The 23,523-nt window shown below is 33.6% G+C and overlaps 1 protein-coding gene across 15 annotated transcripts in view; it reads left to right on the top strand.

Annotated features, from left to right (window-relative positions):
- The window catches only part of LOC109055440 (ryanodine receptor 1-like), a 95,281-nt gene that overhangs the window by 3,964 nt on the left and 67,794 nt on the right, over positions 1-23,523 (top strand). For all 15 annotated transcript variants that reach the window (XM_042743864.1, XM_042743859.1, XM_042743860.1 and 12 more), the window contains exons 3-6: positions 15,838-15,957; positions 16,918-17,019; positions 22,707-22,781; positions 22,872-22,950. In XM_042743864.1, the coding sequence (XP_042599798.1) occupies positions 15,838-15,957; positions 16,918-17,019; positions 22,707-22,781; positions 22,872-22,950 (376 nt within the window). The remainder of the gene's footprint in view (positions 1-15,837; positions 15,958-16,917; positions 17,020-22,706; positions 22,782-22,871; positions 22,951-23,523) is intronic.

Here is a 23,523-nt window from a genome sequence, read left to right as displayed (position 1 = left end):
CATATTAAAAAAACAAACCAACCTGTGAAAGTTTATCAGATTTCTTCAGGAATGTACATTTTGACTTTTTTTTACACCCAGTGGCTCTGCAATGTTGTGGCATCTTGAAACTCATTGATTTTTATTGAGTGACGACAGATTGACTGTTCCAATATGGTGGACATTTCGACCTGTCTTGAGTGGTCAAATGTTGGCATCTACCTATACTTATCTATGGCTATCAGTTTTATAAATGGATGCTTTTGATGTACTGGATGTTGAAGATTATTTCGTTGACTTTTGAGACGTCTGTCTGGAAGACTGTCGATCCATTTGTCCAGTGGGATCAGCTGATATCTCATAATACACCCTCATGCCTCTTTTAGGAATGCTAATAAGAGTGTTATGTGGATGACAATGCTGCAGAGAATCCCTTTATGATCAAAGGTCAACTTTTTATAATCTTCACGAGACACCAAATCAAAGTCTTACAGCTGTTCTGTGCCCGCACATGCGTAAACAGAGAGTTTTGTATTGTCATTGGAAAAAAAGGACACTTGTGGAGATGATTCTTTACAGGTATCACAAGATTTTAAATGAAGTTCTAACAGTTGTTTTATGGTGGAAGTTTCTTTGTGTGTGTGTGTGTGTGTTTGTATTTTTTTGTGTGTGTGTGTGTGTGTGTGTGGATGGTAGAGGTGACCCACCTCTTCCTCTCATCACTCCCACTTTCACTTTGTGTTGTTTTTTTTATATCACTGTGAGCACTGGAGAGGAGAGGGATGAGTGGAAGGGAAAGAGGAGTGTATATGTAGTACACTTCAAAATAGTTTTTTACCCAAATCAGATATGAGAGAACATTTTCCGTCACTTTCGGTCACTCTTTATTTTAAGGTCCAGTTTTCTCTATTAACTAACTATTAATCTAGATTTTTGCCTCAGTAAACTCCTAATTACTGCTTTTTTTGTAGTTAGGTAGGTCTAGTTGTTAAGTTTAGGTATTGGGCAGGATTAAGGAATCTAAAATATGGTCAGGCATATGTGCTTTATAAATACTAATAAACAGCCAAAAATATGCTAGTAACAAAAAACAAAACAATCAACAATCAAAAACCGAGAAATTTAACCTAAAATAAATTATTACCGAATCTTCTTTTTCCATTTGGATAATGTAATTATAGGCTAGGCATAGCCATAAATAGGCATTGCTATTTAGGATTTGTTTTTAGCAAACTTCTATTAAAGTCTGGCTCTGGACTTTTCACAACACAATCAATAAAGACAGTAACAATATCCTCCATTTTTTTCTTGTTTCCCTTGAAAAATTCAGATTACAGAAGTAAAATGGGTTACGAACAGGGACTCACGTTTAAAGTGACAGTGAAAAAGAAGAATGTGTCAAAGCGGCATCCAATCTTTTAGGGGCTTTCTTTCTGAAATATGTTTGATATTTATTTATTTTTTTTTTTTATCTGCATGTATGACAATGACATCATAACAGGTGCAGGTAATGTGGGATTTTCTTTGTATGTGTTTCAGAGCTACTCAAGGTGCAGTATTATGTGCTGTGTGGAGAGTGTGTGACTGCTGTAATCCATACAGTGACTCAGCATGTGTGGGTCAGTCAAGAACCCGCAGATTTCTGAAGGGCTCAGCAGTGTGTGTCCTTGAGGGAATCCTTTCAGGAAAGCCTTTTGCCTTCCACAAATGTTTCTGAGACTGTTTCTTTTTCCTTTTGTCATGCCATGCCACTCTTTCATACTAAGAGCTGTGATATAAAGGTAGTGTGACATCCCTAGTGTTCTAATAGATGTATCATTTAATCAACGATTCCATGGCAGCTCCAGAATCACATGGCATTGACAGCTCAGGTGATTGACTCAAACAAGTTCCCAGGGCCAAAGATGGCATATTAAAAAATAGCTTTCTCCAGATACTGTATTAATGATACATGATCCCAAATCTGTATTAATGATACATGATCCCAAATCTTACTGAGCTCCTTAAGGGTGTTGAAAATAAAGAGATGGAAGATAGAGAGAGAATAGCATCAGTGGTGTTGGAGTGCATTTGAGGGGGTATTCGGGTTCCAGGCTATAACAGCAGTTTCCTTTTATAGTTTCACCACTATATGCGCCTGACACTCAGGAGGGAGAGCAAGAGAGTCTGTGTCCTACTTCGTCTTTGCCTGAATCCACAGGGAGGAAAGCAAGTGTGTGTGTTGCACATGAAGCATAAAAGCAATTAATCACTTCTGTAATCAATTCTACACTTTTCAAAATAAGTTTTTTTTTATTTTATTATTGGAATCTGTGGTTCCATGAAGAACCTTTAACATCCATGAAACCATTCCATTCTGCAAAAGATCCATTACACTCTTGAAAAGAAAGGTTTTTTATTGGCATCTGTGGTTCTACTGTATAAAGAACCTTTCAGTTGCATGAAAGGTTCTTTATAATAGAAAAAGGAAATCATTCAAATGTTCCTCACATTAAGAAAAAAAAAGTTATTTTTAGGAGCTGATCACGGAAAGGTTTTTTGGGGAACCCAAAATGGTTCTTCTATGGAAAACTCTCTCATGGAGCCTTTGTTTTTTTTTTTTTTTTTTTTTAAATATATTGAAAAAAAGGTTATTTTCTTAGATTTTTAAAATGTTCTTCTCACTAAAAAATGGTTTAGAGCCTGGTGTGGTGTATTGAGCATTTAAGCATCTCACATTCTTCTTAATATGGGTATTTAGGGGTTTTCTGCTGTGTCACTCAAAAATGTTGCAAATTTTCTCCCTAAACACACAAATTTGTGATGATTGGCCTCAGAAATGAGGAGAGAAGCATCTAGAATCACTGATTTTAGCCCACAATAAGGGCCTGTCTGTCCTTCATGGGTGGTGAAGAGAGGTGTGAGGTCTGTGTGTTTGATGGAGGATTAGACCAGGATCTCTTCAGAAGATTCCTCAGGTCTTGAATGTGTAAAGCAGGAGTCTTCCTTTGGCTTATGTTTTGATTAGCCCACAGATGATCAAATCTACACCTCAGCCCTAACAGACCATCTGTTCATTGACAGCTGCGGTTCATGTGTGCTGTCATGACAACATCTTACACAATAAACAGGTGTTCCTTCTGCTAGCACTCCAATGCCTTTAAAGAGAAGAATTATTTACGTCAGCTAGAAACTTTAACTGGCCCCTGAGTCCTGTACTGTACTGTACTGTGTGAAGGAAGATTACTCATGGCTCAGATTATAATGCTGATGCACAGCTTCATACTGTAACTTTTCTCATGTTCCTTATTTGTAAGTTTCTTTGGATAGTAGGGTCTGTTAAATGCCTGAATGTAAATGTAGATCTTGGAATCAAAATCATATTTAAAATGTATCATTGTAGAGTATTATATCTGCTCATTAATATTACATAATTATTGCCATTATTAAGTCATAATTTCATGATTTTGATTTGAAACAGGAAGGTCTCATTACTTTCATTACTATGTTATGTTCAGTTAACAGTTAAGACTGGTCTGTGCTGTCATCAGATGTAATATAATACTCAAAAATAAGTTCAGAAAGTCTGCTTTTTAAATTAAACTGAGCATTAACATTACATAATAATCATGTAGAACCAGTTTGTCTAAATTTGCATAATAGTTGACTGAAAAAGGCTGACTAGTTACAACTTTTACAACAAAATGTAATCAAAAGAACTAATTAAAGCTAAAATATCAATTCATTTTTTAATAATAAATATGTATATCCAAGTAAATTATTCAAATGCATAACCAGTGATCAATCTGAGCATGTTCAGTAGACTGTTACAGTAGTTGGACCCTCACAATACATTGTAAGTTATTGCTGTTTATTTCAAGTATCTAGTTTAAGTAAAAAAATCTTATTCTACATTTAGTAGTTCATTTAAAATATAATATATATATATATATAGTAGTTCATTTAAAATATAGTTTGTCAATAAATCAATAAAAATATAAATCATCTATTAAATATATTATCTTATTCTACATTTAGTAGTTCATTTAAAATATAGTTTGTCTAGTAATTTATAGTAATTTAAATCAGTGTTTTAAGACACTCAAAGAATTTAGTTTAGTTTAAAATTTTGAGTCATGTAAGGGATGTTAATCATTGCTCATAAAAAAAAACAGGAGTGGAAGGGTTCAGAAATCAATAAACACAATATGACATTAGCAGTGGAGTGACTCAAATATCTACATTATGTCAGCACATAAATAAACATTAGTCTTGTCCGCCCACTATTCAATTAGCATATTATTGTCGTGTCTTTGTTTTGCTCACTATTTTGGTCCGTAGTAAAATAACAGAACTAAAAATGCACTTACTCGCAGAACATCTGTAGATTACTGACTACATTAAAGTAATAGTTCACTCGTCATCATTTACTCACTCTCATGTATCACTTTCTTTCTTTTTGGAGCACAATATATTTTGAAGACTGTTGGGAACCAATCTTTGCTTGTTGGATAAACAAATGTGCAAGATAAATAGGCTTATGTTATATTTATCTAAATGATGACCCATAAGCACAGGTTAGAGCTTCTATGAGTCAAACATTTTGAAATTCAGTTGGTGAAGTCATGGTTATGACTCATAAAACTGCAGATTTTTCATGTTTAAGAGCTCTAGATGTTTTCAACTGTTGATGAAACTGCGTCAGTGATGAGAACCTTTATAAGTGGCTCTCATGAAGACCCCTGGGACCAACCCATAGCACAGTTATTATGCTTACAGAATGAGATGTACGTTTTTCATCACTGTGACATTAGTCCGTTTTTGATAATATCAGAAGATGATTTTTTTTATAGTTTTTTCAGATTTTCCACTGTAAATGTAGACTGTTTTCTATCTTAATGTTAAAAAATCTCAAGTTGTTCCACTTGCTGAGAAAAAAAATACATATATATATTGCATCGATACAAATACACATTCTATTCAACCATCTATGCTCAAAAACTCTATATATAGTTGGGGTCCGTAAATTTTTTCATGTTTTTCAAGTCTCTATGCTCACAAAGGCTACATTTATTTGATCGAAAATACAGTAAAACAGTAATATTGTAAAATTTCATTATAATTTAAAAGAAATAATATTTAAAAAATGTAATTTATTCCTGTAATTATTTCACAATCCTTGAGAAGTCATTCCAATATGCTGATTTAGTGCTTAAGTAACATTTTCTTTATTATCAGTGTTGAAATAAGTTGTGCTGATTAATATTTTGTGGAAACCGCAATACATAACAAATTATTCGATGAATACGAACAGCATTTATTTGAAACAGAAATCTTTTGTACTGTAAAAGGCTTTAATGTCTGATTTGATATATTCGTTGAATATTTTTCCTAATACTTTCTTTGCGTGACAGGTTTCAGTGGTTGAAATAGGTGTACGTGGGATATTGCAGTTAATGCCTGGTTTTCTGTGTGGCTGTGGGATCGGAGACTCTTCTGCCCTGAAAGAGCCTCTGAACTATCTGCCAGTCAGCAGTGGAGGGGAATGTGAGAATGACAGGTGCACTCACCCAAAATAGCAATGTTAAGGAGTGGGGGAGGCCCACGGCAGAGTGAGAAAGAGAGAGACGCTGGAGAAGCATAAAGATGGATGAAATTGGAAGGAATCAGCAAAACATGTTTTGGAGCAAACGAACGGCAATAATGTTTCAAGTGATGTTAATGCTTTATTAATGGGAGAGAGGTGCATTTGTTAAGTGTAGGGTTTATGTGTGTTTGGAAGAGACTCATAATTTTCCTGTCAGGTAGAGTTATAACTACAGTGGCCCCATAAAATATTTGGACACTAAAATCATCTTTTAAAATGTTTGAATACCATTGAATTAGATAATATATCAAAACAACTGGAGTTTTTTAAAAGTAAGAAACAGTAGCACAAGCCTAGTTTTTTGAGCTAAGCATTATACCAAAATATGCTTGTTAGGTTGTAAATGAGGTAAAACTGTTCATAGACAAAGCATTAAGACACTTTCTACTTGTCAGATAGTGAAATGTGTTTATAGTTAATGCAATAAACTACTAATATACATTAACTGAAATCACCTTGACATTAGTCAGTTGTATGTAACAGCAACAGTGGCTCAGAGAATGTCATTTATTTGTAAATGGCATTTGATTTGGTATTTTGCATCTAATACCATTACATTTTTAAAAGTGTCTAAGTACTTTTTAAAAAAATCTGACTCGTTCTTTGTATATAGACCCCCCCCCCCCCTTTTTTTTTGTTTTTATTCAAGACAGTCCACCTATGAACACAGACATGATGCCTGTTTCTGTGTGCATTTATGTGGCTGTCAAAATGCTGCCAATCTTTAAAAAGCTGTGAAGTAGGACACTGACAGCCGTTTTGTCGTCCTCTTCACCTGCTGTGGTTCTGTCTTCATGGTAAGTGATATCTCCTTCCTGGAGTGACTGCCTGCAGTAAGATCTGCACTGATGTTATGACATGCACACACGTTCCTCTGAAGCTAGAAAATATATGCTGCTCTTTAAATTTTTATTTCTGGAGCGGTAGGAATGATAAGGTTCTGCATGGAGCCACCAAAGACATTTGTGGGGCTTTTCCTCTTTTAGCTTTCAAGATATCATTGGACATGCAAAACAAAAAGGAGAATTGTCAAAAAATCATTTTTACCAGGATTCTCAAACAAACTAATGTGTTCAAACTAGAGTCTAGCTGGTGCAGAGAAAGTATTTTATCATCCTCACAGTTCACCCAAAATGAAAACGCTGTCATCATGTATTTACTGGCATGTTGTATAATAAAAGCTATTATGCAAAATTATTCTACTGATTCGATTAAAATTCAAAATATGTTTATTAATACAAAGATAATACATAAATAGGCCTTTATTTGTTCGGTTCTGGCAAAATTAGTCACAATGAGCAAATTTTCAAAAATTAGGTATTTGTATTTTCAAAATACTGTAAGATTTGTCATAATCAGACGAAATTTGACTGAGCTACACCCGTTTGAAGTCGATAGAGTCGGCAAAGTCAATTTTGAGAAAAAAAAAAACAAAAAAAAAAAAAATAAAAAAAAATTTCCTCCATTCTTATCTTAATCATCAAGTTCTTTACTTAATAAATTACTGTATTAATAGTCATAATATAGCTATTTTAATTTGTTATTATAAATAAGAACAGATGCAAAAATCAGTATACAAATATAAGAAAGAAACAAATAATGCATTACCTTTTTCATTTTACATGTAAACAAAAGCATTCAAATAAGAAAAATAATAAATTTAGTGTGTTCATTACAAATAAATTGATTATTAAAACTACAAAAGCAATTCAATCAAGAGCAGTGAGTGATTCCCTCTTTCTTTTATCGTTAGATTAATATTAATGAGATAGCTATATTAAGACTTACTCTAATGCACGGCTCTTATATAATGTCAGATGTTTTCCCCCAACAATTCCCCAAACGTTCACTTAAGACGTAACAGATCACTTAAATACTGTAATTCTGTGTATTTGTCTATATTTATGGGGATTACGCCGTGTCGGATGTGTCTTTATGCGAGCGCTTTGAATGACAGTCAGTGTGAGAAGCGAGCGGAGAAAAGCTAGGCTACTCCTCTCAGAAAACGTACAAATAAAGATAATTTTAGGTGTTTAATTACTATAATTAACTAAATCACTAGAAAACCTCAAGTTCAACTAAAATCAACTTATAATGTAATTTTTCACTTTTTTGTGTGTACTGTAGCTCAAAATTAGCCTGTGCGCCAGCCGGGTCACATACTTATTTATTAAACAAAATATTTACATGGCCAGCTGGGTCACATACTTTTTTGTATTGAGCATAATGATTGCATGTTTACTGTGTGCTTACTTACATATGTATTCAAATATTTACAGGTAATAGGACTTATACTGTCACTGACACTAATTACATAATTAAACATAATTATTAAACAATGACTCTGAAGAAATACTAAAATTTTCAAATGTGGAATATAGGTGGTTTATTAAGCGTTGCTATGATGAAGTATTTTTATAGAACAGTCTGGAAGTTAGCATCGCACAGGTTCCCTCGACAAAAACCCAATTTTTCCATTGCCGTTTAGATTATAGAAGACGGTAAGCTCTGTGCCCAACAAGTTTTATCATGTTAACACATTTTATTCATCGATAATCATGATAATAAATGACCAGAACTTTTATGAATTTTGAAGCTTAAATACAATCGCTAGAAATAAATAGTTAAATATAAACAAACTACACCATGGTCACATGACTTCAGTGCCATCGTTAATCTTCGGACGTCTCTTTCAATTTATTTAGAAAAAAAATTATTAGAATAATTTCTAAGAGAATGATTATAAACACAACAAGGCTGTAAAATTGGACTAGTGAGTAGATTATTTTTCTTGTTTGGTTATTGATGACGTTAAAAATGTCTGATTCAGCCACAAATGCAGCTACCGCTTTTAAGACAAATGAAAGCTTTAAAAAAAACTGCAAGGGCGCATTACTGATGTATTTTATGTCGTAGAATAAAACATGAAAATATCTTGAGTTTGTGTAAACCCTATAGACCCTATTTCAGGTGTTTAATCAGAAACCCTTTCAAAAAACCAAATGGCTTTGGGGTGACAGAAACGGAAACTTGTTTCCGCATTTTGGCCTGGAAAGATACATCATCCCTGCAGCACTTTATATATATATATATACATATATATATATATATATATATATATATATATATATATATATATATATATATATATATATATATATATATATACATACACACACACACACACACACACACACACACACACACACACACACACACACACACACACACATATATATATATATATATATATATATCCATATATATATATATATATATATTTATATAACAAGCAACTTTGTAATTCCGTTGTGCCGACAGGAAAACAATAACGTCATCCTATAAATACCACAGTGTTTGTATGACCACAGGCAGCCCACCTAGAGAGGAAGTGACATTTTGTATTGGGAAACAGTCGCAGGAGGTCCTGCGTGTAAAGAGTGATGTGCCTTTGTGGTCCAGGTTAGTCGGGGCAGACAAAAGCATTTGAAAAAGGGAGAGTCTTTAATGCAGCAACCCCTCCTTCTCCTCCATATCGACTCTCGTTAATCCACCCACACCGTCCCTCCATCTGTCAGTGTCAGCGGTCAGTGATGGCTGGAGTCAGAATGAAGGGATTTGGCTTGATCAGCACACTGCAGGAGAAGGGGAATCCCCACAATGATTCTAATTATAAACTGTGTTGTGTGTTTTGATGGCGCACTTTGCATTTCCTCTTTCCCTCGTAGAGCTTGTTTGTGTAGTTGCAGCTTGTTTATACAATCTTGTCAATGAGGTTATGAGGTCGTTTTTAGGTTTGTTACAGCATTTTCATTTCTTATGTCACGTTAGTGATGGATAAATGACTGAATTAAATAGAAATGCAGTTAATTCTGTCAGTGTGTGACTTTAAATGTAGTCTTGCAGACTGTAGACTCCTAACATGAACAACATCTAATGTTACAATTATAATGAATGTGAGTGTTTTTGTTTAGAAAAGAGAATCTAGTCCAGGATGTTGATCCATTAATACAGCGTTCCAGTTGTGATAGTGATCATGAAATGGCCCAGTATTGATATTAAATATTGTTTAACCAATAAAAGTAGAGGACTGGAGTGAACCTTTTGTAGAGTATAATAAAAAAAAAATATGATACAAACCACCACCTGTGTGGAATTGATACGATTTTTAAATGTTTTTTTTTTTTAAGTCTCTTTTTCTCACCAAGGCTGCACTGATCAAAAATATAGTAAAAAATGAATTATTATAAAATATTTTTACAATTTAAAATAACAGTTTTCTTTTTAATAATTTTAAAATGTTATATATTTCTGTGATGACAAACCTGAATTTTTGACACTGACACTGACAACTGGAGTAATGGCTGCTGAAAATTCATGACACAAATAAAATAAATTTAAAAAACACTACAACAGAAAACAGTTATTTTAAATTGTAATAATATTTCACAATATTACCTCTTTTACTGTACTTATGATCAAATAATAACAGCCTATCTATCTATCTATCTATCTGTCTGTCATCTAGTCTGTCTGTCTTCATTCCTACCAGTATTTTACATATATTACATTATTTTTTTCATGTTTATTGTGTGTTGACGTATTATATCTATCTATCCCAAACTTTTGACCAGTAGTTTAGATATTGTGCATTATTTTTGCATGTTTATTGTGTGTTGACGTATTATGCATTAAAATATTTGTGGGTCATTGTACTCCTATTTAGAATAATTACATAATTGCATAATTATTTGCGAGTTTTAATTGCAAAACAACAAGAAAGTTCACAAATTATATAATTTAATTCATTCAGTTAAGTCAAGTCAAGTCTAGTCACCTTTATTTATATAGCACTTTTAACAATACAGATTGTGTCAAAGCAGCTTTACGGTATTAAATATGAAAATAGTGTGTCAATAATGCAGAAAGACAATAGTAAACACTCAATTTTCAGTTAAAGGGAGTTCATCATTGAATTCAGTGATGTCATCATCCAGCTCAGTTCAGTTTTGTGCAATCAAGTCCACGATATCACTGGAAAATAAGAAAACTTGAAAGAAACTAAGAACAGAAAAAAAAACATTAAGGAACCAAAACTCCATCTGTGACAGAATAGAAGAAAAAACTTGAAAGAAACTAGGCTCAGTCAGGGGGATAGTTCTCCTCTGGCCAGACGAACCAACAGGTTGTTCCATGCTGCAGCAAAGTCAGATTGTGCAGAGGACTCATCTTGTTCCTGTGGTCTTGTCCTGGTGGCTGTCTAGGAGACAAGGTCTTCACTGGGGATCTGTCTCTGGGGGTCATCTACTGTAGTTTTACTGGTCTGCGCTGACATTCAGGGCTATCTATTTAACCACCATCCCTTGATACACAATCCTGACACAGAAAAACACTGGATACAGGTTACTGCTGTGACCATCTGATATGGATACATACTGAATCTGGTGGCTACAGTGACCTAAGAATAAGAAATAAACAGACTAGTATTAGCGTACATCGGGTGTTATGGGAAGTGTTCCCGGTTCCGACTGACCTAATCAATGCAGCATAAAAATTCTTTAACGGATTTGAATATTAGAAATGTCTTGTGTGCTATGTGTATGCCAGGTTAAAGAGATGGGTCTTAAATCTAGATTTAAACTGACAGAGTGTGTCTGCCTCCCGGACAATGTTGGGTATATTATTCCAGAGTTTGGGAGCTAAATAGGAAAAGGATCTGCCGCCCGCAGTTGATTTTGATATTCTAGGTATTATCAAATTGCCATAGTTTTGAGAACCCAGCGGACGTGGAGGACTATAATGCAATAAGATCTCGCTCAAATGAGATGCTTAACCATTCAGGGCTTTATAAGTAATTAGCAAGATTTAAAAATCTATACAGTGTTTAATAGGGAGCCAGTGCAGTGTTGTCAGTCCTGTGTCTAGTGTTTTCCTCCCCCACGTGGTCCATCTTATGTTTATGCCCTTATTTGGTCTTCCTGTTCATGCCCAGATTGTGTTCATTTGTTTCCAGGTGTTCCCTCATTAGTTTCCATGTGTATTTAAGCCCTGTGTTTCCTGAGTCCTGCATGCTGTCTTGATCGTCAATCCCCATGTCCTACATGTGCTTTCCTTAGATAAAGTCAATAAAGTCAATAAAGACAGTTAATCCTGATTCTCCTGCGTTATCCTCGTTCCACGCTCATTGTTCCTCGCCCCTCACCGTAGGCACACCATGACAAGTGTTGACAGAACCTGGCTAATATGGTCCTACTTCCTAGCTCTAGTAAGAACTCTAGCTGCTGGATTTCGGACCAGCTGGAGTTTGTTTATTAAGCATGCAGAACAACCACCCAATTAAGCATTACAATAATCTAACCTTGAGGTCATGAATGTCTGTATTACCATATCAAATATTTGTGTCTAATACTCTTTTATTTAAATTTAATTTTTCTCACAATTACAACATTACATGCAGTTAATAATTTATCAGAAACTAACAATTACATTATTTCGATTTTTAAAAATATAACATATTGTAATAATCTACAGTATAAGCATATTTAACAATAGGTCGAAGACGAATAATTCCAAAGTGTTTATAAGTGATTTTGGTCTGGCCTGTAGATACAATATGTTGTTCCATGTTCCATGTTTACACTCATTAAATTCAATTCATTAAATTAATATATGATGCAAGTTATTTTAATAATTTATTTATTGTAATATACAGTACTGGTCAAAAGTTTAAAATAATATTTTTGGAATGTTTTTGTTATTTTATCAAAAATGCAATAAAAACTAATATTGTAAAATTTAATTACAATTTAAAAGAACTGTTTTCTATTTTCAGCAGCCATTACGCCAATCTTCAGTGTCACATGATGATTCAGAAACCGTTCTTAATTATTATCAGTTATTATTTGTGCTCAGCATTTATTTGAAATAGAAATCTCTTGAAATATTATATTTTAACTGTTGCTGTCACTTTTGATAAATTGAATGCATCTTTGCAGAATGAAAGTATTCATTTAAAAATAAATAAATAAAAATCTTACATTTTACTATCATACCAAACTTTTGAATGGTAGTTTAATTTATTAAGGTTACCACAAAAATATTAAGCAGCAGAAACTTCAGCATTGATAATAAAAGTCTCTTGAGTACCAGATTAGCATATTAAAATAATTTCTGAAAAATCATGTGTCACTGAAGACTTAAGTAATGGCTGGTAAAAAAAAAAATCAGCTGTGCCAGAAATAAATTAATATTTGAATAAAAATAAATAAAAAAAGTTGACCATTAGTGCATTCATAATTAGAATTAATTATTCCAAAGTGTTGACCATTAGTGCATGTGTTATTAGAAATTCAAAAACTGAGTGAATGTATACGGTTAATGTATTTCTTTATTTCCTATTTTATTTATTTATTTTTACTAACAATAAAAAAGAGTTGAAAATTAGCCTATTTTTGCATATGCAAAGCTGGCAGATGAGAGATCTGAAATATGCACATGTGTCGCCTAGCCCCATATAAAAACTGATGCATTTTGACGGGTGTAAGAATTGGACACTTTTTGGTGTGGACGCTAATATAGTCATCTTTATAGTTATCAGTGTGAACAGGCCTTAACAATACATTTATGTGTGTACACATCTGTTGTGAATCCATAGAAAGAATTGTTGAGAACTGGCCACATTAATGCGCAAAGTTAACAAAATTATTACTGAACTTGAAATTGTTGAAACTACAGTATACTGTATCTCTGCCCACTTATTTTATAACATGTTCAAAATGACCTCTAAGTGTATTTACGGTGGTCTTGCTGTGAATCTAGACCTAAATATGGTTCGGCTGTAATCTTATACCTGTCTTAAGAGGCAGAAATAAGTTTGACATATTAAGGCCCAAGATTTCAGGTCGGTGTTCATCCAAACCTTCCTAGTTTGTCTTCCTACACTCTTTGTTCACTGTAATGTGCATGAGCTCTGAAGCATTTAAGCAACACATTAGCGCTGATTGTTTGTGTCTCATGGTGTAAAGTGTTCTGCATCTGCCAAATCCCAGTGCTGCTCTGGGCCTATTTATACAAAGATGAGCTAAGCCTGCAGATCATGAGGCTCAGCACAGCAGCTTACCATGAGACCACCATATCAGACAGCAAAGGCTCAGAATGCTTAAGTGATCACTACAGATGTTATTAATGGGTCTGCTTCATTCATAAAAGATTTGTGTATGTTTTTAGTCTTTCACATAATGATCTATTTGTGTAACATTTTTATAGGGACCATATTAGAGTTGTTTTATATTTATCCTTAATGAACAATTGTCACGATGCGTCTACTGTGGAGGAGACGAAGGAGCGCGGATACGAAGGGGATTAACATTCAACACTCATTATTTATCCAGATACAGGAGCACACAAAACAGGCAGGAACACACTTTAGTAAATTTTTTCTGTCATCTAACACTCAAATAAAGTTAATCTGAACACTTTAACACTGTACACTCATTAACAGTTAAAGGTAATGTATTTTAATATGATCTTATGAATGTTATAAAGTTAAATAAAAAAATTTAATATCTAAATGATCAATGTAAGATTTTAAATAAAAACACACTATTTATCATACATCATCCATAAAAAAAAAAGAATAATTGTTTTATAGGTACTATTTACTATTTATCATTCATCAGCCATAAAATGAAAAGAATAATTGTTTTATAGGTACTGACCAGCTATTTACTTTTTGTGCATAATAAATAATATAAAAACTTATTTATTAGCATTTCACAACATCTAATATATATATATATTTATATATATTTATATATATATATATATATATATATATATATATATATATATATATATATATATATATATATATATATATATATATATATAAACTATAGATTTATAAAATATTTATATATATATAAAGAAATATTGTGTGGAATATGTTCCTTGCTTTTGTCTCTGGGTTTTGAATTTTGTATATATATATTGGATACCTGCCACCCTGTACTTTTAATATTAGCATTTATGATACATTTTGGATATTTGCTTTTGTCTCTGGGTTTTGAATTTTGTCCAAGGAGTGTGAGTCACTCAGTGTTTTGCTATTTAAAAAATTCATATACCTATAAGTATTGGGTATTAGGTACACTCTCTCTCTCTCTTGTTGTCTCTCTCTCTCTCTCTCTCTCTCTCTCTCTCTCACACACACAAACACACACACACACACACACACACACACACACACACACACACACACACACACACACACACACACACACACACACACACACATACACACACACACACACACACAGTATTCCTTCTTTCAGCAACAAACTTGAGATTATACTTAAAGTATAACTCGATTATACCTTGCTATATCTGCTTATCCTGCCCCATTATTACCTCATGGTCCGATTTGGTCTACTTTGAAACACTAAAATGTGACCAATTATTAAAATCATTGTCAACATGATCTCTGTAAATTTAATAACTTAATCTCTGTATTTGAAACATCATATGGGCCATAAGTACTGTATTATTGACCATATAGTCTAAGTCACAAAGGCTTTAATACCAGCCATATACAGGCATCTTCTTTCTGTGTTTTTGAGACTATAAACACCTGGAGTTTTAAAGGCCTCTGTGCCCTTACAAAGGACAGACTGGCCCCATTTCCTCTGTGCAGAGGATTGTGGGACAGAACGTACCAGCAAATAACACAAATTCTCCGAAACCCACTGTATAGGAGGGTAGAAGATCAATCGTGAGGTTTGAGTTTAGACAAAAGTGCTGTTACAGAAGAAGGAAAAAACCCTAGGACACAGTGAAATTTGAAGGAGTGAGAGAGAGATGGAGAACAAATGATAGAGAAAAGGAGGCTGGAGAGAGAGAGGAGAAGGGAGCGCAGGATATGGCTACATCATGTCAGTCAGTGGAGGGAACAGCTGAGAATGTTATATATGGCAGCTGGAAAGTGTTTGGAAGCGGGTGTGTTTATTACTGTATTTACACGCTGTGCTATGACCGTACCAGCCCTTGTGTGTGTTTGTGTCTCACTAATCAGTGTGTTATCATTCAACATGTTTGCACGTCTCACTATGAATAGGTATTCATTAGAGCCTTTTGTCACGAGTCATTGTCACCTTTGCCATCTGGCTCTGTTCATACTCTCACTTTGTATTCCTTCTGTTTTTTCTTCCTTTTTCACAACCTGCTCTGGCTCACAGGAAGACCAAGTTGTGCTCCAGTGCACCGCGACTGTTCTGAAGGAGCAGATCAAACTATGCCTTTCCTGTGAAGGCTTTGGGAACCGTCTGTGCTTTCTAGAGACAACGTCAAATGCCCAGGTATAGTCATCAATAAAGTGTCAGGGTGTTGATATTCTGGGCAGGAAAGCCACTCCTCATTACAAATATCTGGATTAAGAACTATTTTAATGTACCCCCCTTTTTTTTTAACTATATCGCGGTTATTTTATTAATAATAATTGTATTATATATATAGATATATATATATATATATATATATATATATATATATATATATATATATATATATATATATATATATATAATAGCTAAATAACAGTTATTTTTGTAAGGCAAATAATACTTAAATATTACATTATATATGCAGGATAGTTTATTAGTATTTTTGTATTACTTATTACAGTTATCCATTTTACCAAACGTGTTTTGTCTGTATCACACCAGTTGTCAGACAAATAATACTCTACTAAAAATGTGAAATAATGGTAACTTTTGCATAATATATTTAAATTTATATATATCTTTACTAAAATGATTAAATTTTTATCAAAAATGTATCTTAACTTAAATATGGCATTTTATATACGGTATGTTATTTTATTATTATTTTAATATTCCTTATTACAATATTCAGTAAACCAGATTATTTTATGCTAACTTTTGTTTAATTTCTACATACTTTTGTATATACATAGATAAATAAATTCTATATATTTTTAATAAAAGTTTTAAATGTATTAAATTATTATTGTAATGTTTTATTTGTTTTTTGTACAGAAATAAATTGCACATGCTTGAAGACAAATAAAATGTGCTGTGCTGCTTATGTTTACAAGCACTGGTGAAAGCACAAACAAAAATGTATTCATTTTAGTGTTTAAAATGCAGCAGTTAACATTTTTCATCACTAAACATTATTCCTATGATGAGTCTGTAAGATTATGATGCCAGTGTAACAACCTTATTTGTTTTGTTTTTCTGATCTATTAATTATGCATGAGTCAAAACATTGGTGTGTTTCTTCGTCTTCATCTGCAGAATGTGCCGCCTGATCTGGCAATCTGTGCCTTTGTACTGGAGCAGTCGCTGTCAGTACGAGCCCTGCAGGAGATGCTGGCCAACACCGTGGAGATGAACGAGGTGAGAGTCTCCATGAAGGAGAGAAAGAGAGAGAAGGATGGAGAGGTGGAGAGCAGGGAGCGATTCGAAAAGCAGAGGGTCAAAAAGAAAAGGAATGATAAACAAGAATATTACATCCTTTTACAATTTACAAGTACATACAGTAAGATGTAGCCTGTAGAGCTAATAAAGAAAACTTACAGTAAAAATGTGGTTTTAAAAATAAAACGTGAGAAAGTAGTGATTATAGTAGTAGTAGTAAAAATCACTAATTTTTTAAAAGAAACATTGTCCATCAGCTACACAAGCAGATAAAGTTACAGCAGGAGTTCGCATCTCACTCGGTTCCCCTGAGCCCATTGAGTTTTAACAGACCCCCTAAAGCATGCAGTGAGTTTGGTGGGGGGGAACTGAGAATGCATGGTGGAAAGTCACATGAGAGAAGGCAATGCCTCCATCGCGATATGATTGGATATGACTGGTTATGATGTGATTGGTTTATATCCAGCCTCTTGTGTTCGTCCGCGTTCCATGTTCGCGAATCAGTCTGAACGAACAATATAATGCCGTTAATGCTAAGACTAATTTAAAAAAGTAAGCAAACAACTCACACACTCATATAACCACTTTGTTACATCAAAAAATGGCATGAAAACATGATCTGTGGAAGTTTTTAGTGACCAATCAGCTAGGTGAAATTAAAGTAAATCTCTTTGTCTGTGATCAACATTCACCAAGCTTTGATGACTGATGATCCGAAAAATAAAAAAATTGTTAAAAGTTAATTTGATATATATATATATATACTTTGTAATAGCAATAGTAACTTTGAGGACTTTGCCTTCAGAACACCACCACACACCAATGATAGATTAAAAATATATATATATATTTATATATATATATATCTTTTTGTCAGAACCACAAAACTAGTCATAAGGGTACATTTTTTGAAACTTGAGATTTATACATCATCTGAAAGCTGAATAAATAAGTTTTCCATTTATGTATTTGTTAGGATAGGACAATATGTGGTGAGATAAAGCTATTACAACTATTGAAAATCTGAGGGTGCAAAAAAAAAATAACTAAAATAATAATCAAAATATTGAGAAAATTGCCTTTAAAGTTGTCCAAAATTTAGAGCATGCTGCTAACGCAATGCTCTACCACTGAGCCACAGAAACACAACCTATTGATAAGATTAGTATTGACCAAGTTCTGAGGCTGTCATATGTGGATCATCTTACTTTGTTGTTTATTTTCAAGTTTCAATATGAAAAATAACTTTTACGTTGATTCAATGGATTTATTGCATTTTGGGAAAAAATTATCAGTTTTTATAAAAAAATCTTTGAAAATCAAAATCTGGATGCTATGTGAAAGTTAGTTAAATAGTGGTTTTAATCTTGCCACTTTCTTGGTAAGAAAACACATTTTTACTCAAATTAATCCAAATGGATTTATAGCGTTTTGATCACATATTTGTTTTATCTACACCAACAGTATTTTGTTGCTCTTAATTTTAATCCTTCTCTCTTGTTAAATTTTGGTGCATGGGGTCATCTAAAAGCCAATTTATTAGAGGAATAATCTGGTGTTGGAGGGTAGATTTGTTAGTGTAACTTAATTTCCTGTACTTTTTGTCTCTCTTCTGACCCTTCGTCTCCTATTCAGTGGATGAAATAATGCTGTAGCTCTTCTTAACCCCTAAATACATGTCTCATCATAACCTCAGCACCCTTCTCTCCTCTGTACAGAAGTCTCCTATTCAGTGGATGAAATAATGCTGTAGCTCTTCTTAACCTCTAAATCTTTACTTCTGTCTGACCTTTGACTACTGTCACCTGTTCTTCACTTTTTCTGGTTTGGTTGGATTTGGAATCCCATTTGCTCTCCAAATGGCATTTCAAATGACACCACGTCCATGTGTATAAGTGTGTACATTTGTGAGAAAGAGAGAAAGAGAGAAAGAGAGAGAGAGAGCATTCCAGTGTGTAAGATGAGCTCAGTGCCACTGAATCCTGGATAAGGATACGATCCTCAGCGTATGCCCCACAGCACTAACATTCATTCCTTGCTAACATAAAAGCTGATAAGCATGAAACCTATGGGCCACACAGATATGTCCATGTTTCAAAGGGATAGTTCACCCAAAAATTAAAATTCTGTCATTAATTACTCACCCTCATGTCATTCCAAATCCTTACTACGTGTCTGGGAATGTTGTAGTTCCATTTCCATCTATGTAGGGTTTTTTCATTTCGTTTTTTAAAGATATTTCGTCAAAAATATCTTTATTTGTGTGTCTTTTGGATTTGGAGTCGACTGACTAATTAAAGACAGAATTTAAATTTTTGGGTGAACCCTTTAATAACGTTTTCAGTGAAATTACATATTTAATATGCTGTCAGACTGCTTTTTTTAAAGCTGTATTTTTTTTTTTTGCATATCTCTCTTTGTTAACACACGCTGATTCAGATTATCAGCCCGTTAGAAGTGAGCTCCGTGCATGAACTGTGTTCCCATTGACATGGTCCCTACACAGTGTTCATTGCTCCCTACTCCCTGAGAAGGGGAAATCCTACCTCAAAAAGTTACTTCACTTCGGAACATTCATTCACAGATTTGCACTGCGCAACTTCACCACACGGACAAGTGTGAAATCATATACCTCTGTAAGTAAATACAATTTAAATTCATGTCTCGAACACTTCAATGCACTTTGAATTGAACATATACGTTCACTTTGAATTGGAATCATGGCGGAATATCCTGTGATGTCCACTTCGCAGGGCACTTACGGTCGAATAGAACAAACGTCTGAAGCATAAGAGAAACATAGAAAATGTGTAGAGCAGGGGGGCGCGAGTACTGGAATTGAGAATAAATGATACAAACCAGCTTAAAAAATGTCTAAAATCCTTTGATTTGTGGATCAAAGAACTTAACATTCTTCATTTGCCTGAAGAATATTGGTAAAATTCAGGCAAATGAAGTATGTTAAGTTCTTATGATCTGTCACAGTAATACCACAGAACCTGTGGGGTAATGATTTAAAAATAATTACCCCACAGGTTCTGTGGTATTACTGTGACAGATCATAATAGCTAAAAGTCATCAGCATACAATAAAGACCTCAAACAAACCTTGTAACCATTTCAGCATATGGAAAAATAAATTGGTTACATTTATGAAACATATAGATTGTATTTATAGAGATTGTGTTTGCATGCAGTACAAATAGACTTCAGTGGCATTTTAGTGTCATGCTGAAAATAACTAAATAACTACATATATAAGATTAACATCATAATATTTTAAGAATAGAGTCAAAATTACGATAATAAAATCATGTTATATTGCGTGATGTTAATGTGAAAATTACACTCTGCCAAAAAAAAAAAAAAAGTCTGTGCATCCAACCCTTCATTCTTCACATTTAACAGGAAAAACAACAATAGGCTTATTGATGTTTTTTAAACTCTAACTGATGGATTTCATGAGACATTCGTTTGTGTTAAATTGTTCAGATTTTTTTTCTAAATGCATTCAAATATGTAATTATGTTTATTTCGTGCTGCAAATATTAAAGAGGATAATATTATTGATTCACATGCCACTATAGGCGAATATAGTTATCTCACTACAAATAAAAAAAAGCATAAAACACATTTATTGTTTGTATTTTATCTTAAAATTGACAGAAGGGTGAGACTTCAAAATTTGAGTGCAATTTTTTGGCATATGGGCCCGGGGATGACTTGCTGTGTACACACACTGCCAACACACACTTTAGTTCAGACAAATTGTAAAGGTGCATGTCGCATCCGATGACCCCGAAGAGTTATATTTATATGATAATTCACAAACTAAATAGTGACAGTTGGCCAATCAGAACTTGGTACTGTAACAAGCTGCTCAAGTTTTCATCATTTGCACGCCAAATGGTTCAAGCGTAACTTTTGAAGTTCTTTTTAAAGAAGACAACAAAAAAGGTATGATTTTTTCTTGATTGTAATTTAAAGACATTCCCCGACATTATGTTATTGTGCTGTTTGTGTAACTCTGAGGGATTGAGAGATGATAGTAGAGCTTATTGAGTCATCGACCTTCAAAAACCAAACAAAAAACTCGTCTTGAGAGTCCAAAAGCATTCACTGCGTGATGAAGCCTGTTAGAATACAGTTAGAATGCCCTTATAATTCACGCAATGAAAGAAAAAAATACCTATGTATGAGTTTTTACGTTTTTATATTCATTGCACAAGCACAGAACTTTTCTGAATATCAGCACGTGCGTGAGCACAAATGTGCTATTTATTTTATACAACAGTGCATAGCAACACAGTGTTTTGTTCCTTGAATTAATCAGATTTTGAACAAATCGAGTGAGCCAGTGATACAACAGTCCATTCAGATGGACTCACTTGTTTCGTTTCTAATTGAATCAGCCGTTTTGAACAAATCATTTGATTTGAATGATTCAATTAATAATTTATTAAAACATGAACTTACTGCCACCTACTGGCGGTTTTGTCATCATTATTTATCCATGACGGGCCTAAACCAGACAAGGTGCCAGCACTCCCAGCACAAAAACACATTTAGCAAAATATTGACCAAAATTCCTCCATTTCAGGCACCATAAGAAAAAAAACTTATAAATAATAGTTCATTTAATAAGGCAAATTTTTCATTATATAAAAACCGCTGAAAAAGAAACTGACCACACCACCCCCTCCTGAAATATTTTTACAGTTAGACCACTGGGTATATTACATATACCTATGCAATTTATAGTCCTGAAACATAGGAATTCATATTTTCAAGGCATTCAAGAAACTTCCTGTGGGTTATTACCATGGCAGTTTTAGTTTTAGTTAAATTAGGTTTATTTTAAACATTTTTGTTTTTACTTTTATTGACGCCTGAGCCAGTGCTAATGTACAAAGGCAAATGAAGAAGTAACATGCTGACCCATTCTAGATGGACACAGCTGTTGTGGTGAATTCACCCAAAAATCACAGTTCTGGCATGATTTACTCACCCTCATCTCATTTGGAGCAACTTAAGGTTGATAAAAAATGTTAGAATTTTCTTTTTTGGGAGAACCGTCTCTTTAAGGTCTGCTATGGTGCTCTCTCTCTCTCTCTCTCTCTCTCTCTCTCTCTCTCTCTCTCTCTCTCTCTCTCTCTCTCTCTCTCTCTCTCGTTTATGTAATCATACCCATAAATACTATGAGACTATAGACAAAACTCACTAATAGCAACAATAATCGTGTTCTCTTGCTTTTAATCCTTTCTGGATGTTGAGAAAAGGTAAGCTGTCCACAGGATGTGTTTGTTTTCCTCATGACGGCTGAATGTGACCTTTGACCCTTTGACTCTACGGTTCATTAGTTGTTTCTGTACTTATGTATGCTCTCTCCATAGTACTGTAACCCACTTTCTGTGAAAATAAACTTACAGTATGTAAAGAAAACCTCTGGTACTTTATTCCTCTGTCCATTCATAACAGTTTTTGTTTTCAGTTTACCTCTTCTTATGTCTCTCTGTTGTCGCCATGTGAAAACGGTGGAGCCCTTTCCTATGTAAAATGCTGCTGTTTACCATCCAATGTAGTCCACTTTGCTGAGTCCTTACAGCACTATTTGAGTACAAAGAAGTTGTTTTAAATTTATTTCCTCTTTTGTTCCTCAATCTCCAGTCATTTCAGGGAGGAGGACACCGAACGCTGCTCTATGGCCACGCCATCCTCCTGAGACACTACCACTCTGGCATGGTGAGAGATGATTGACAGGTTCATTATTTACTGATGTTTAATATGACAGCACTAATTTTCAGGAGATATGTTTTTTACCCTGAATTACAGTATCTCAGCTGCTTGACGACATCACGTTCACTCACAGACAAGCTGGCCTTTGATGTGGGCCTTCAAGAGGATTCTACAGGTACATGTAATCCACTGTTGATTGATAATAATAATAATAATAATTGTATTAATAATTGTATTTCTTTTTCTTGAGCTTAACAACAACAACAACATAATAATAATAATTATTATTATTATTATTAATTAATTAATTTATTTAGTAGTACTAATAATTGTATTTCTTTTTCTTGAGCTTAACAATAACATAATAATAATAATAATAAGTATTATTATTATTATTACTTTTATTATTATTATTATTATTGTTATGAATTTATTTATATAGTAGTACTAATAAAGTTAAACAATTATATCATTATTATAAATATATTATTAATAATATTCTAAATATATTTTTTATCTTGTTATTATTTGTAAAATCATAAATGACAATTGCATTTTAAATAGGCATAATTTACATTAATAATATTATAAGAACAGTCTTACACTTTACAACTGTAAAATCCAAAATGCAAATATAGTTGGGTCGACGGTAGCAGCCAGTAGCGTCACATTTATTAACAGTTCACTATCAAACCCCAGACTTTAGGGATTCGAAAAGCAACAACAATGCAAAGTCCAATCCCACTAT

Source organism: Cyprinus carpio, chromosome B18 (assembly GCF_018340385.1).
Source record: "Cyprinus carpio isolate SPL01 chromosome B18, ASM1834038v1, whole genome shotgun sequence".
NCBI lineage: Eukaryota > Metazoa > Chordata > Actinopteri > Cypriniformes > Cyprinidae > Cyprinus > Cyprinus carpio.
This window is presented reverse-complemented; position numbering and strand designations above follow the sequence as displayed.